The 17,167-nt window shown below is 39.2% G+C and overlaps 2 protein-coding genes across 2 annotated transcripts in view; both read right to left on the bottom strand.

The window, feature by feature from the left end:
• The window catches only part of LOC132782111 (RNA demethylase ALKBH5), a 32,051-nt gene extending 27,519 nt beyond the window's left edge, over positions 1–4,532 (bottom strand). Inside the window, exon 1 of the mRNA XM_060786793.2 lies at positions 4,186–4,532. The gene's annotated coding sequence lies outside the window, so the exon portion shown is untranslated. The remainder of the gene's footprint in view (positions 1–4,185) is intronic.
• Positions 4,533–9,790: 5,258 nt separating this feature from the next.
• Positions 9,791–17,167, bottom strand: part of LOC132781563 (unconventional myosin-XV) — an 89,910-nt gene continuing 82,533 nt past the window's right edge. Inside the window, exons 58-65 of the mRNA XM_067461743.1 lie at positions 16,151–16,228; positions 15,420–15,516; positions 14,945–15,096; positions 14,056–14,180; positions 13,663–13,796; positions 12,965–13,098; positions 12,688–12,828; positions 9,791–10,138 (exon numbers count right to left, since the gene is read on the bottom strand). Coding sequence (XP_067317844.1) covers positions 10,037–10,138; positions 12,688–12,828; positions 12,965–13,098; positions 13,663–13,796; positions 14,056–14,180; positions 14,945–15,096; positions 15,420–15,516; positions 16,151–16,228 — 963 coding nt within the window. The 3' untranslated portion in view covers positions 9,791–10,036. The remainder of the gene's footprint in view (positions 10,139–12,687; positions 12,829–12,964; positions 13,099–13,662; positions 13,797–14,055; positions 14,181–14,944; positions 15,097–15,419; positions 15,517–16,150; positions 16,229–17,167) is intronic.

The raw sequence follows: 17,167 nt of genomic DNA, 5'->3' as shown, positions 1-17,167 counted from the left end.
ACCCCCCTCCCAGATTCGAACCAGCAACCTTTCAGTCAGCAAGTTCAGCAGCTCAGTGGTTTAACCTGCTGCGCCACCAAGGGGCCCATGAAAGCAACATACACATAATTTTTGTAGTATTGATAATGGTTGGGGCTAGAATATGCCCCTCTTTTTTATTTATAGAAAAGTAGCAAGGAGGATTTTTTTGGGAGGAAAAATGAGACTACTGCTGGGTTGGCAGAAGCTGGGGCTAACAGCGGGACCTCAATCCACTCCCCAGATTCGAAGTAGCGACCTTTCAGTCGGCTAACAATGCAACTGAACTCAGGAAGACGGTATAAATGAACAAGGAAATGGTAGAAGGATTATGAGAACGGAATCTGATTTTCACTGAGGCGTTGATGACTATGTTGTATTGTTCGTATTGTCTGTTATGTATGTTGTGTTTTAACTAATTGTGATTGTTATATAAATTGTACTGTAAACCGCATTGAGTCGCCGAATTAGGCAGAAAAATGCGGTATAAAAATAAAGCAAATAAATAAATAAATAAATATTATACTACTACTACTACTATTACTATAACATTATTATTATTATTATTATCAAGACTAAAACATTATTGATATTATAACATTACTTTTATGAACACTAAAACATCATTATAATTATGAACCCTTTAATATTTCTATTCTTACTACTATAAATACTATACCATTATTATTATAAACCCCAAAACATTATTAACACTTTAACATTACTATGATTACTATTATAATTACTATAACATTACTATTATAAGCACTAAAACATTATTATGAACACTTTAATATTTCTATTATTACGAATAAATACTATAACTTTACTATTATTATAAACACTAAAACATTACTATGATTACTATTATAAATGGTATAACATTCCTATTATTATAAACACTAAAGCATTACTATTATGATGAACACTTTAACATTATTTATTTAAAACATTTATATTCTGTCCTTCTCACCCTGCAGGGGACTCAGGGTGGAGCACACCATATATACGTCAAACATTCAATGCCGGGACATAAAACCATAAATATATACAAACATTAAAATCACTTATATTCACATTAAAAGTTGCTTTAAAACCATCTCAGGACACTGTTTTGCCTCATTGTACTGCCCCAAAGGCTTGGTCCCACAGCCAGGTCTTCACCATCCCTCTGAAGGACAGGAGGGAGGGGGCTGATCTAATATTGCCAGAAAGGGAGTTCCATAACCGAGGGGGCAATCACTGAGAAGGCCCTGTCTCTCGTCCCCGCCAAATGCACCTGTGACGGTGGCGGGAACAAGAGCAGGGCATCACAGAAGATCTGTTTCCGTAGTGGTTTGTAAAGGAAGATGCGTTCAGACAGATAAACTGGGCAGGGGCCATTTAGGGCTTTATAGGCCAAAGCCAGCACTTTGAATTGAGCTCGGTTGCAAACAGGCAGCCAGCGGAACTGACATAACATGGCAGTTGTGTCCTCCCTGTATGCCGCCCTAGTTATTAACCTGGGGGTTAACCTCTGATTACTATTATAAATACTACAACATTACTATTATAAACACTAAACCGTTATTATTATTATTATGAACACTTTAACATTAAAGTACTATTATAAATACTACACCACTACTATTATTATAAACAATAAAGCATTATTATTATTATGAACACTTTAACATTAAGGATTACTATTATAAATACTATACAACTACTATTATTATAAACACTAAAGCATTATTATTATTATTATTATTACTATTATGAACACTTTAACATTACTATGATTATTAGTATAAATGGTATAACATTACTATTATTAGAAACACTAACACTTTATTGTTATTATGAACATTTTAACATTACTATGATTACTATTAATACTATATATTACCATTATTATAAACACTAAAACTTTATTATTATTATGAACACTTTAATATTACTGATTACTATTATAAATACTATACCATTACTATATTATAAACACTGAAGCATTATTATTATTATGAACACTTTACTATAATTACTATTATAAATATTGTAATATTACTATAATTACAAAGACTAAAACTTTATTATTATGAACACTTTACTATGATTACTATTATAAATGGTATAACATTACCATTATTAGAAACACTAACACATTATTATTATTATGAACACTTTAACATTACTATGATTACTATTACAAAAGATATAACATTACTATTATTAGAAACACTAACACTTTATTGTTATTATGAACACTTTAACATTACTATGATTACTATTATTAATTCTATATATTATCATTATTATAAACACTAAAACTTTATTATTATTATTATGATGAACACCTTAACATTAATGATTACTATTATAAATACTATACCACTACTATTATTATAACCACTAAAGCATTATTATGAACACTTTAACATTACTATTATTACTATATATTACCATTATTATAAACACTAAAGCTTTATTATTATGAATACTTTAACATTAATGATTACTATTATAAATACTATACCACTACTATTATTATAAACACTAAAGCATTATTATTATGAACACTTTACAATGATTGCTGTTATAAATACAATAATATTACTATGATTACTATTACAAATACTATATTACTATAATTACAAAGACTGAAATTTATTATGATGATGAACACTTTAGCATTACTATGATTACTATTATAAATACTATACCATTACTACTATTATAAATACTAAAGCATTATTATTATTATTATGAACACTTTACTATGGTTACTATTATAAATACTATAACATTATTATTATTACTATCATAAATACTTTAACATTACTATGATTACAAAGACTAAAACTTTATTATTATTATTATGAACACTTTAACATTAATGATTACTATTATAAATGGTATACCATTACTATTATTATAAACACTAAAGCATTATGATTATTATGAACACTTTACTATGATTACTGTTAAAAATACAATAGTATTACTATGATTACTATTAAAAATACTATATTACTATAATTACAAAGACTAAAACTTTATTATTATTATGAACACTTTAGCATTACTGTGATTACTATGATAAATGCTATACCATTACTATTATTTTAAATACTAAAGCATTATTATTATTATTATTATTATGAACACTTTACTATGGTTACTATTATAAATACTATAACATTACTATGATTACAAAGAATAAAACTTTATTATTATGAACACTTTAACATTAATGATTACCATTATAAACACTATAACATTACTATTGTTATAAATACTAAAGCATTATTATTATGAACACTTTAACATTACTATGATTACTATTATAAATACCATACCATTACTATTATTATAAACACTAAAGCATTATTATTATTATTATTATTATGAACACTTTAGCAGTACTATGATTACTATTATACATACTATACCATTACTATTATTATAAACACTAAAGCATTATTATTATTATGAACACTTTAACATTACTATGATTACTATTATAAATACTATATATTACTATTATTATAAAAACTAAAACTTTATTATTATTATTATTATTATTATTAACAGTTTAACAATAATGATTACTATTATAAATACTATACCACTACCATTATTATAAACACTAAAGTATTATTATTATGAACACTTTAACAATACTATGATTACTATTATTAATACTATATATTACCATTACTATAAACTCTAAAATTTTATTATTTTTATACTACACTATGGTATAGTATTTATAATAGTAATCACAGTAATGTTAAACACTTTAACATTACTGTGATTACTATTATAAATACTATACCATTATTATTATTATAAACACTAAAGTATTATTATGAACACTTTAACATTACTATGATTACTATTATAAATACTATTCCACTACTATTATTATAAACACTAAAACATTATTATGAACACTTTAACATTACTATAATTACTATTATAAATACTATAATATTACTATGATTACAATGACTAAAACTTTATTATTATTATTATTATTATGAACACTTTAGCATTACTATGATTACTATTATAAATACTATACCACTTCTATTATTATAAACACTAAACATTATTGTTGTTGTTGTCATTGTGAGCCCTAAAACAGAATTGGAGGTGGAACTATTGAAAGTGAGGAGTGAATACCAGGGAAAGGAGAGGGAGACTTCCTCCCAGAGAGGCCTGAAGGGAAGGAAGGGGAGGCCGACCCCTCAGCACGCGACGCCCGAGCTCGGCTCCCTCCTGCTCCGCGCTGGCCCGAGGGCTCCTTCCATGGCGGCGGCGTTGAAGAGAAAGGAAGAAAACAAGCGGGGGACTTTGGCGGTTGCTACGGTGGCCCCCGAGGCTCCTTCCGCCGCGCGAACTCCTCGCTACGTCACCAGCGGCCGGGCGGACATTGGAAACAACTTCAGCAGCGGCATCTCCTCCTCCGTCGCCTCAAGAGCGCCAGCTTCGCCCCACTGCGCACGCGCGGAGGGAAAGGCCGCTCGCCTCGGCTCCTCCCTCGCCCCTTCTGCGCACGCGCGCCCCAGCTCTTCCCTTTTTTCTCCCTCGCCTCCACCATGGAGGCCTGGAAGGCTAGAGCGGCACGTAAGAGAGAACGGAGGGAGAAAAAAAAAGAGGCCACTTCCGGTTTTTGATATTATGTAAGCGGCCTTCGAAAGGAAGCCGGAAGTAAAGCCTTTTCCCCCTCGTGATATAACGTTGCGGGACGCTTACTGCGCATGCGTACAAACAGGCCTGTTCTCGTAACGACGTGTTGGAGGCGGGGCTTGTTCGGAAGGGGCGGGGCTTGTTCAGAAGAGGGCGGGGCTTAGTTCAATAACAGCCGTTATTCCATCCACCCCCTACGCGTTGGAGGCGGGGCTTGTTCAGAAGAGGGCGGGGCTTGTTCAGAAGAGGGCGGGGCTTGTTCAGAAAGGGGCGGGGCTTAATTCAATAACAGCCGTTATTCCACCACCCCTCCCCTACGCGTTGGAAGCGGGCTTGTTCCGAAGAGGGCGGGGCTTGTTCCGAAGAGGGCGGGGCTTAATTCAATAACAGCCGTTATTCGACTCCCCTCCCCCTCGCCAGCGTCGATTGGCTACTTTCCCTGAGGCGGGCTCAAATGGAAATAGTCCACGCTGATTGGCTCTCAATCGGTTTCGCTTTCAAAGATAGGGAGCTTGGGCGGCCAATGAGCGCCCGAGGCGGTGTTCTAAGTTGCATTTCAAGGGCCCAATCTTCCTGAGGAGATTTATACATGAGAATTTCTTCCCCTTTGTGATTTATTGATAAATAATTAAAAGTCCCATGATAAATCTATAAAAACATTAGGGCCTGCAGGAGGTTGAGGTGCCTGAAAGCTTATGTAGATATGTTGGTTTGTGCCTCAAAGGCTCCTGTGTGGTTCGATGGATGTGGACCAGACTTGGCCTACAGAGCCTTTATGGCACAATTTAAAGGAATTGACGGGCCTCTGCCACAAAACTGACCCCTTCAAGGCCTAAAAATCCAGAAAAGGAAAGGAAGAAAGCCGATTGGCTGTTGCTAGGCGAAGTGATGGCCGAAAGCGAGGAGAAGCTGAGGAGCCTTCTAATCAAGGTGAAAGAAGAAAGCACAAAAGCCGGGTTGCAGCTAAACATTAAAAAAACCAAGATTATGGCAACAAGAATGATTGACAACTGGGAAATAGAGGGAGAAAACGTGGAGGCCGTGACAGACTTTGTATTTCTAGGTGCAAAGATGACTGCAGATGCAGACTGTGGCCAGGAAATCAGAAGACGCTTACTTCTTGGGAGGAGAGCAATGTCCAATCTCGATAAAATAGTAAAGAGTAGAGACATCAGACTGGCAACAAAGATCTATGGTATTCCCTGTAGTCACCTACGGATGTGAGAGCTGGACCTTAGGGAAGGCTGAGCAAAGAAAGATCGATGCTTTTGAACTTGTGGTGTTGGAGGAAAGTGCTGAGAGTGCCTTGGACTGCGAGAAGATCCAACCGGTCCATCCTCCAGGAAATAAAGCCCGACTGCTCATTGGAGGGAAGGATACTAGAGACAAAGTTGAAGTACTTTGGCCACATCATGAGGAGACAGCAAAGCCTAGAGAAGACAATCATGCTGGGGAAAGTGGAAGGCAAAAGGAAGAGGGGCCGACCAAGGGCAAGATAGAATCATAGAATCATAGAATCAAAGAGTTGGAAGAGACCTCATGGGCCATCCAGTCCAACCCCCTGCCAAGAAGCAGGAATATTGCATTCAACTCACCCCTGGATGATGGATGGATGGATGGCATCCTTGAGGTGACTGGACTGACCTTGAAGGAGCTGGGGATGGTGACGGCTGACAGGGAGCTCTGGCGTGGGCTGGTCCATGAGGTCATGAAGAGTCGGAGACGACTGAACGACTGAACAACAAAAACATTTATGATTTATTGATAAATAATTAAAAGTCCCATGATAAATCTATAAAAAACATTGGGGCCTGCAGGAAGTTGAGGTGCCTAAAACCTTATGTAGGTATGTTGGTTTGTGCCTCAAAAGCTCCTGTGTGATTTGATGGATGTGGACCAGACTTGGCCCACAGACCCTTTATGGCCCAATTTAAAGGAATTGATGGGCCTCTGCCACAAAACCGACCCCTTCAAGGCCTAAAAATCCAGAAAAGGAAAGGAAGAAAGGCGATTGGCTGTTGCTAGGCGAAGTGGGCCTCTGATGTCACTTGGGAACAAAGAGCATGAAGCGGATTGGCTGTTGCTAGGCGATGTGTCTCTGAGAGGGAGGAAGGAAAGAAAGAGAAAAAGAAGGGAATGAAAATGAAAAAGAAAAAGGAGGGAAGGAAAAGAAAAGAGGGGAAAGGTGTATGAGGGAAAGTGAGGGGAAGAGGAGGAGAAGGCCTATGAGGGAAATGGAGGACAGGAAAAGAGAAGGAAGGCAGAGAAAGTGAAAGGGCCTTTGAGCAAAATTTGCAAATACTAAGTAAGGGGCTTTGAATGAAATAAACAGCAAAAGAGAGACATACCCTTTCTCTGACTTAAAAAGAGCAATAAGCTGAGCTTCGTAACGGAACAGAGTGCATGAAATATAGACATGAAGGAGTTGCGGTTTTCTGTTACTTGCTTTTGTTAAAAGGTTAAGAATGTTGTTTTTGAAGTGCAGAGGCCACGTGTACAAGGAGGGTACTTTCCATCAAAAGGTCAGAATTATTATTCATAAAAGGTGTTTTCCCTACGCTTGTTGTTTGTAAATGGGCTATAAAGTTTGCAGATTTCAAGGGAAGAGCACGGCAGTCACTTGAAGGGTAGCATCTGTGCATGCTATCGGCTGTCCGTCTTCTTCATGAAAAAACTAAAATAAAAACCTTGGTTTTTTTAAATTTTTCATTGGGACTGTCTCCATCCTTCCGTGCTCCCGCGACGTGGACCTAAAAAGACCCAATTTAGGGTCTCTAACAAAAGAAAAAGAGTAGGAAAGAAATGGGGAAAAGATATGAAGGGAGGAAAGGAAAGAAGAGGAACGAAGGAAAGAAAGAAGGGAAGGGGAAAAGAAAGGAAAGAAAGAAGAGGGGAAAACAAGTGAAGGAAGGAAGAAGAGAGGAATTTATTTACTTTATTTATATACCGCTTTTCTCAGCCCTCAGGTGACTCAAGGAAGGCCTTTGAGGGAAATGGAAAACAGGAAGAAACAGAGAAAGTGAATAAGAAAGGAAAAGAGGAAGGCAGAGAAAAAAAGGCGGAAATAAATTGGGGGAGTAGGGAAAAAAGGAAAAGAAAGAAAAGGAAAATATATGAAGGAAGGGAAAGAAAGAAGGGAAAAGAAAGGAAATAATGGAAGGGCAAGGAAAGAAAGAAGAGGGGAAAGGTACGGAAGGAAGGAAGAAGAGAGAGAGGATGCCTGTGAGGAAAACAGAGGACGGGGGGGGGGGGGGGGAGAAAAGGCAGAGAAAGAAAAGATGAAAAGGTATGAAAGAAGGAAAGAGAAGTGAAAGAAAGAGAGGGGAAAAGAAAGGAGTTGATAAGAAAGAAAGGGAAAGGTATTAAGGAATGGAAGAAAGAAACTAAACAAAGGAAGGAAGAGAAAAGAAAGAAAAGATGGGGAAAGTGTATAAGGAAAAGGCCTATGAGGGGAACAGAGGACAGAAAGAAAGGAAAAAACAAGGGGGAAAGGAATGAAGAGAAAGAAAAGGGGGAAAGATGAGAGGAAAGAAAAAGAAGGAAAGAGGAAGGAAAGAAGAGAGGGGAAGGTGTATGAGGGAAGCAAGGGTAGAAGGAAATAAAGGAGAGAGGGAGAAGGTGTAGGAGGGAAAGGAGAAAGGAGGGGGGGGAAAGAAAAAAGGCAGAAGAAGGAAGGGGTAAGGAAAGTAGAAGGAAGGAAGGAAAGGGGAAGGGAAGAGAAAAGAAAGGGACCAAGAAAGAGAGGGAAGAGAGAAAAATAAGGGAAAGGAAAGAACGTATCCCTAAGAAAATGCAAAATCCAGGCAATGAGGGCAAATCAGGTAGTAAGTTCTAAAATTAAATCATACAGAAGGCAAACATTAAAAAGAAAATTGTCTTTTACAATTATTAAAACAGTTCAATTAAAAGATGTAACAATAAAAAGACACTTTTAATTTCCAGCTATAGTTATACATACGACAACCCCCCCACCCACCCACCTACCCCTCCCGGCAAAGAAAATCCCAGAAAAGCTATCAGGGGTGTAAAACTAGTACAAAAATTATATTGCTACATATCGGTCTCTCCTGAATGGCACAATCGCCAGTTGTTTTGAAGATTGATTTGTTGCTTTTATATAAAAATAAGAATAATAATAATGACAATGATAAAAGAAAACCAGGATATGCTACAAAGGATCCCGAGGAGTTACAAAAGCTTGTGAATAATTTTACAAATGACTTGTGCATATAAACAACCGAAGTTGAGGGACGGCGGTGGAGGAGTCATTGTTATGCTCCACTTGGAAGCTTCCAGAAACATCTGCGTGCCAGCTGTTGGAGGAAAAGGAGAGACCTAGTTCCAGATGGAGGAGAAAACAACAGTTCTTGCGTTGTTTGGAGCATCTGGAATCTAGTTTGTCTTGCTGGCCAAAGGAAGCTTCTCTTATAGATTAGTCCAGGTGATGAATGCAGCCTGGTCCAATTGGGGTAAGTATTATGAGAAGTTAAAAAACTTTGTCTTAAATTGAGAAAGCTCTTCTTTTGTATTGATTTATGAAGCCGAAGGAAGGAAGGATCCTTGACCAACTTAAATGATGGACCAGATTCTGCAGAGAGGCTAAGATAGTGATCTGAGCCTTCGATCTTTTCTGCATCCACTATTTCTTCTTGGATTTGCAAAAAACTCTGACCAAATTTGGCTTTTGCGGATGATCCTTTGCATCTTCTGTTCCTAGAAAAAAAGTATTTCACTGGTTTTCTCTGTCAGTTGCTTCTCCCCCTTCGAACTGAAGTCAGAGGAAACTTTCGCTCTTTGACTCCTTCACATTTTGAATAACTAGGAACCAAACGGATCAACAACATTTTTCTAGGACCAATTGAATAGATATAGTTTCATACGTAAAGTCAAAGAAATTGCTTCCAAGTCCTGGTTGATAAAAGAGGTCACAATCAAAGGGTCCCCAAGGGATGGCCATCTGACTTCTCTATTGAAGGAGAACCCACCAAAAGAAGTCCATCCTGAAATCAAATGGATTTCTTTACTGTGAGCAACTGCAAACTGCCATGGTTGAGGCCCCTGGCTATACGTTACTAAAGGGGCAGCGATTAAAGTCAGCAACCCCCACATTTGTGCAGAATATGCTTTTCAAACAATAATGAAGCTGAACAAATGAAGAGGAGGACCATTTTCAAGACAGCACTCTTGCCCTGGGATTCCTCCATTTCTTCCTGAGAACTGGAGAAGATCCTGGGATTTCTAAGGGGATTTCTAAGGAGAAAGGAGGGACAGGAGGTGGCTTCCGTGTGCCTCCATTTTTTCACCCGGAGTTGGACGTTCTTCAGGAGGGACATAGTCGATCTGATCACAGTAGCGTAATCTCACTCGGTGGGAGTGTAAGCCTCTTTTCCCTTGCGTGCAGCAAGCTCTCCATGTGTGTGGCGATTACCCGGCACAGCTCCAGACCCTGGGAAGGAAGGAAGGAAGGAAGGAAGGAAGGAAGGAAGGAAGGAAGGAAGGAAGGAAGGAAGGAAAATAAATGATGTTGGTTCATTTCAAGTAGGTTACTTCTTCGCCTGCAAAACTACTGTGATAGCGCCATCACGATAAGTGCAATAGTGTGACCTTCCAGATATTGTTGGTACTGCAATTTCCATCAAAGCTGAGATTCTACATTGCGATGTGAAATATTTAAATCTATCTTTTCCCTAAATACTGACATCTGACAATTTAAATCATCTTAAATCGTAGAAACAGCACCATTGCGCATTCAGAAACCCATCCGTTCATGCATTCCATTTCATATTCTATGGTGCAACATTGCCCTTATCACCATCATCATCATACTCCATTTTTGTCCCTGATTGAAACACAAATCGGCCAAACAAGGCAAGGGCACACAATCAATGCACAACTTTGCATGCAGACTCCACTCTGATGTCAATATTGTGGCCCATTTATCTCAGAGTCTGCAAGAGTTTCTTGGCACGCTCAAAATTTGGAACAAATTGCATTCAGTTCAAGCCACTGAGTTAAAACTTTTTGCCATAATCTATGGATAGAAATATATCAAATATTCCTTTGACACGGCATTACTGAAATACAGTTATTTTGATATGATTTGTTGGGCTTAGTCTCCACATTTCTTCAAGGCATCTTATGATAAGGTTTAACTAAATTGTGAAAAGTATAAAAAAGAGATAAGAAACAGGAGTTTAAAAAACACAGTTAAAAACATACTGAAACAGTACAGCACACAGCACACCACATCACACATACATAATGCCCGGGATCCCACATTTAAAGTGGTGCCAAACCGCATTAATTCTACAGTGTCGATGCACCCCTACAAAATGTCTTCCAAAGGAAAGTTATCACTTTATATTTTTCTAAGTATCAGAAACTCACCTATTCATTTCTCACCTGTAATTCAAACTCACAGATTAGAATATTCAGCCTCCTTTTAAAAGCTTACAAAACAACACGAAGGGTGTCATTTGAGCACTTGAAAAAAAACTATAGAAATATTATCAGAATAAGTATGCCAGTTGCAAGCTACCTACCATCTGAAGGTTAAGCTTCACAGAGCCAGTGGAAGGAGACAGAAGAAAGGGACAGAAGAGGACAGAAAGAATGAAGAATTAAAATGCTATGGTATTTACAACAAATTCTAAATATGTATCATCAACAAATGCATGCTGCAACCAAACATAAAGACAGCTGAAAGAAAAAAAAATGTAACCTAGCAAGAAAAATACCCAGCCAACATCATTCCAATCAAATAAAGTATTCCAACTTAAAAAAGCAATGCTCTTTCCTAGAATTGCCAAAATCCTACAGTCATTACTCAGTATTGGCCTTATAACTGTTGGCATCATCTCTATCTCAATTTTCCAGGAATCTGGTAATTTGTTATTTAATTAGTGGTTGTGTTTTGAAATAGTAAAATAGGGGGTGCGGGGGACAGTTTTGACTCAGATGTTGGCAGTCTGACCCACACTTTGGTTATTTGACCTAACCATATAAAATGCTAGCCCAATATAACAAAGTTTTCAACCCGTGCTTTGAAATTTTCTATCTAAGACATACCATTCATATTGGAGCTTTGCTTTAGATGAGCACAATGTCACCCCAAGACATAAGTGTTCTGGTTTTCTAGACTTAAAACCTTTTCTCGGCCATTATCCCAAATTATTGAAGGTTGTGAGTGTTAAAGGGCAAACCAGCAAATGGTTAAGTTAGCTTACCAATTGGCTACCAGATCTTAAACATATTTTAGTCCTTTTCCTCTTTATAATTGCTATTTGGATACTTGGTTGTTTTATGACTCAGTTGCTGGTTATATGATGCTTCTGTTTGCCCTCCAGTAAACAGATGGTGCCAGGCTCCACTTTGCCTCAAGCACAAATTGATCAATTGGATACTTGGTTGTTTTATGAAATGAAAGGTAAGATAATGGACTTCAAAGAAGATGGAGAATTTACTCAGCCCCATTACACTGGATTGCCCCCTGAGCCCAATCATTGCAAGGACACTTTTTAAAACAGGCATCCTTTTGGAGACACAAAGTGAAATATCAGTTTTTAAGCATTTTTATGAGCAGAGAGAGGAGTCAATACCCGTCATTGAAATCTTCCCATTTCTACATGCTGCGGAGAGGAAGTCCCAGGAGCAACATCCATGGGAAATCCTGCCTCATTTGATGGGTTCCATGGGAATATTTCTTTGAAGTGTATAGAAATAGGTAGAATTGGAGGAAAACATCCATTTGGGCTATGCATGGTCCATAAAGGGTCTTAGGGCCAAAAATGTGGCCACCAAAGGTTGCCCACTTTAGACCTTTGGAATGTTGAGTTACTCCATCTCCTTCATCCAAGGACTTTCACCAAATTGTCTCCACCCAAAAGCTAGGTTTGCCCAAACAGGGGTTCCTGGATCCACCCCAAATAGACCAGATGGAGGGGAAATTTTGATGGCAGCTCTATTCCACTCTTGGGGCATGGTGCCATTTCCTACCTGTTCCAGCTGCAATTGCGTGATCCTTTGGGACATCAGATCCCCCAACATGATCTCGACATATGGATAGCTAGAGCCAGCTGAAGGGCGCTGGGTGCGAGTTGACTGGATCTCTTTCAACGAGAAGGTCACAATGGGCTCCTGGAAGAAAAGGCAAATCAATCACAACCTTTGGTTCTTTCAAGGAAGTCCTTTCCATGCCCCATTGGCAAACACACATCCACAGAGCCTTTTGGAGGAGCTACAGGTCATTTTAGGACATTTCCGCAAGACCTACATGAGTCTCCTTGTCCAAGAAGTTCAGCCCATTCTGGTTAACGGCAAGGATGCAAGGGGAGACAACAGTGTTGTTGCTGCAGCTCTGGATGTAGAAGAAGGACGAGCCAAACATCGGGAAGGCACTCAAGAGCCCTGGGTGCGAGAGAGTGGTTGGGAGGAGGGGGGGTCAACCATTTTGAGAAGGACTAAATGTCCTGTGTCTGAACATAGGATGTACGTAGACTGTGGTTCCCAACTTGTGCTCTGCAGAGCTCTAAGGGCCCTGCTTGCACTTCCCAGGGACTCTGTAGCTGTTCCAGGAGAATAATAATAATAATAATAATAATAATAATAATAATAATAAATTAAAGAATAAGAAACAAAACGTAGAATCAAAATAAGAAAATGAGAAATTTTGAAGCTTTGAAAGACTCATTTGAACATTGTTTTCCAACGGTTAAAGAGAAGGTGCTTGAGGACTTTAAATAGGTACTGAATGTGTTCTGTGTGAACAAAAAAACAAAAACAAAAAACCACCGAAATACTAGGTCCTCATAGCTGTCCTTCAGACTACTGAAAAACACGACTAAAGCAGAAAATGGCCATTGGGGTCCTTATGGATTTGTCTTCCCTGTTCTTTCCAACAGAAGCAAGTTCAGTCCCCAAATGTCCCCACTCGATTAGTGTAACTGGCAAGATTTCGAGATGATCTCTTACCTAGGAACTGTGCACGAGCCTGGTGCATGCTCAGGGCCTGCGCTTGTTGGATGTGTTGCGTGACCATTTCAAGCCAAGCTTGAGCTTTCTGCAGATGGAAGAACTGGGGTGGGATGTAGTCCTGGACCTCTCGTCTTGGAGCAGGGAAAGAAAGGGGAAGGAGAAAAGTCACACAGGGAGCATCACTGCATCTACTCTGTAGGGTTAATGTAGTACAACATTGCTTTAACTGCCATGGTATCACTGGAGTTACATGTGGCCCCTGCACCCGTGGGCAAGGCAGGCTCCAAAAGTGGTGCCAAACTGCATTTATTCTATGGAGTAGATGCACCCATTGTTTGCCACTGGTGACCCAGCAGTGAATTATCCCCTGTGTTTGGCCTTTAGACCTACAGAGTTGGCAAGTAGATGCGGTCCTTGGCCCGATGCTGGAGGGCCGCCAGCCGGGAGACTTGCTGGAACTGCTGCTCACTCGGTGGGATGGTGTTGAAAAGGCCCTTGAGATAATCTGGCAGGACCTGGGCAGGGAGAGAGACAAAGCTAGGCTGGTGATGAGGGGTGTTGTAGAAGCTGTACATTTGTGATTACCTATGTTTTCCTGTTTCCATTGTAAGTTCAGGAATGTACCCCGCATGGACCGTGGGGTTGCACTTAATAACAAGACAGACCCTTCTTCTCCAGAAAATATTCTCTGGTGGCTCCCATGCCAATGGGGTGGTGAATCCACTCTGGCCAAGTTCAGCACCTTTGATGTCTCTTTTACAGTTTGGACTAAGACCCAGAGCAGATCCGAGTAGCCTCACTTCCTTGCCAGTGGGGTGGTGAATCTGCTCTTAGTCCAGATTTCACAAGATGGCAGTCTTCTAAACCCATGCAGAACCTTGACCAGTTCCTTTCCAGTTTGGATTAAATCCCAGACCAGGTCTAAGTGGCCTTACTTCTGTGCCGGTGAAATGGTGAATCTGCTCCAGGTCTTAATCTAGAATTCACAAGCCGCCTGCCCTCTAAAGACATTCATTATAGTTTGGACTAAAACCCAGAATTGATTGAAGTAGCCTCACTTCCATGCTAGGTGGGTGTTGAATCAACTCCAGGTCTTAGTCCAGGCCTACAAGGTGCCTGTCTTCTAAATACCTTCAACATCTTGGATTTTTCTTTTCCAGTTGAATGGGATCTAAGTGGCCTTAGTTTCATGCCAGTGGAATGCTGAATCTGCTCCATGTCTTAGTCCAGATTTTGCAAGGGGCATTCAGCACCTCGGAGGGCTCCTTTGCAGCCTCACCTGGTTGTAATGCATGGTGACATAGAGCTCGTTGTCAAATTTTAAGGGCTGGGCCCAGATGACACGCCGGTACCAGAACATGGAGTTGTTGTCCACCTCTGTGGCCACGTCGAGGATGTACTCCCTTTTGTTCAAAGGTCGCACGTTCTGATCTGCAGAGGAGAAACTTGGATAAGCTTAGATTTGTCCACTGCACACTTGGCACATTAGGACGTTGTTGTAACATCTGTTTCCAACATCTGTTTCTAAATGGGGAGCCTAACTTCACCCTATGTTCAACTCTCCATATCCACATATTCTCCATTTGTGACTTGAAAAAGTAAGGTGGTGAATCTGCTCCAGGTTTTAGTCTGAACCTATAAGGAGCTATTGAATCTTTCAGAGTAAAACTTAGAAATCTAGAGAACTTAAAGAAAGGCAGCATCCAAACACAATAAATAAATAGATAGAAAATATAACAGATAGAAAGATTCACTTCGGTTGGTGACAGCAAAAATGATGTACTCATCGATGGCTTCGGGACGGCACAGACCCATTTCAGAGCACAGCTCTTCTATAACATCCTGGGCAACCTAGAAAAGTGGACGAAACAATGGGATTCACTGTTGAACCACAGAGAACTTGGAATAATACCTTTCCTTAATAGAATCTGAAAGCTTTGGAGCGACCTAGAATGCTTCCATGGCATTTGACATCCTTGAACGCCTAAAAATACATTAGACTTATTGAGCACAACAAATCTGGAGAAAACACTAAATGCTACCTCAAAGCAGGAAGACTGACTGCAAAGATTACACTATGCAACAAAAATGATTTTTTTCCTGGTTTGAAAATGTTATTTTCTGTTTAATTGTGAGATCCTTACTTTGAAAGTGGTAGTTATACTCCAGAAACTTTGTTTTTGTGGCTGCCACAAACCATGTTGAATTGGTTGAGACTCTATGAGATATGCATTGAAAAACTACAGCAAAATGTGCTGCAGGATATCCTGCCAGAACAACGATTTTGCAGTTTAATGTTTTTTATGATAGAGCTAATTAGGAAACAACATTTATAACCCAGGAACAAAAGTTGTGTTACATAGCGTTGTTTTTCTCTTTCTTTGCACCTTTCAACAATATCATAGAACACAATAGTCCAGTCTCAAGTTCTGAGTGTGGTTTCTTTATGTTTGTGGGCATGGATTTCCCCCTTTTTAATGCTCACCGAACAAGTTTTGATTTTGAGGTGCCTCTCGATCCCTCCTGGCAAGAGGAAGAGCTGTCGCTTGGAGCTGCGTCCGGCCTTTTGCAAAGGAAGAAGGGGAACAGAAGATCAAAGTTTGGACTGGGCTGAAATTAATTCAATTCAACAGAGAAATATGCAACACTGAGGGTGTTGGGAGTTCAACCACATCCTACCTAAGTCTATAGTCCTCATCAAGGAAATAAATAGGAAGCAAACAGGATTAAGCTAGGGAAAACCTTCCCATTATCCTCCGTGAATGCCTGTTGTCTCTGTCTGTCTTTCTCACTCTCTAGTTCAGGGGTCCTCAAACTTTTAAAGCAGAGGGCTGATTCACTGTCCCTCAAACTGTTGGGGACAACGACTATATTTTGAGAAAAACATGGACAAATTCCTAGGCATACTGCAGATATATTATTTGTACTGCAAAAAACATGAAAAAACAATACAATATTTTAAATGCTGAACAATTTTAACCAACATAAATGTACCAGTATTTCAATGGGAGTGGTAGGTTTGCTTTTGGCTGATCAGATAGTCAAGTTATTTCAGATTGTTGTTGTGTGACTTGAAGTTGTTTCAGACTTTGAGTGACCCTAAGTCTAAAGTTTAGACCAGGGGACGAGTAAATGACCTTGTAGGGCCGCATCTGGCCCATGGGCCTTAGTTTGAGAACCCATGCTCTAGTCCCTCTTCTCATGTCACTGATGATACAGACTGATATTTCTCAGGTTGCATGCCTTTGTGTTAAGTTACCGAGACTTTGTGGTCAGTGTCCTCTCAGTGCATCCTCTCTAAGTCTTAGTTACCGAGACTTTGTGGTCAGTGTCCTCTCAGTGCATCCTCTCTACGTCTTAGTGTGACGGTTGAATGCAGAATGTAGTCTCTGAGTCTTTCCTTTTTCTATATCTTAGATGGAAATGGAGATTAAACCAAATCTCTACTTAGATTAATTTAGTTTTTTCTATCTAGAAATGTAGTTCTTTATGTTTTTAATAA

Source organism: Anolis sagrei, chromosome Y (genome assembly GCF_037176765.1).
Source record: "Anolis sagrei isolate rAnoSag1 chromosome Y, rAnoSag1.mat, whole genome shotgun sequence".
NCBI lineage: Eukaryota > Metazoa > Chordata > Lepidosauria > Squamata > Dactyloidae > Anolis > Anolis sagrei.
This window is presented reverse-complemented; position numbering and strand designations above follow the sequence as displayed.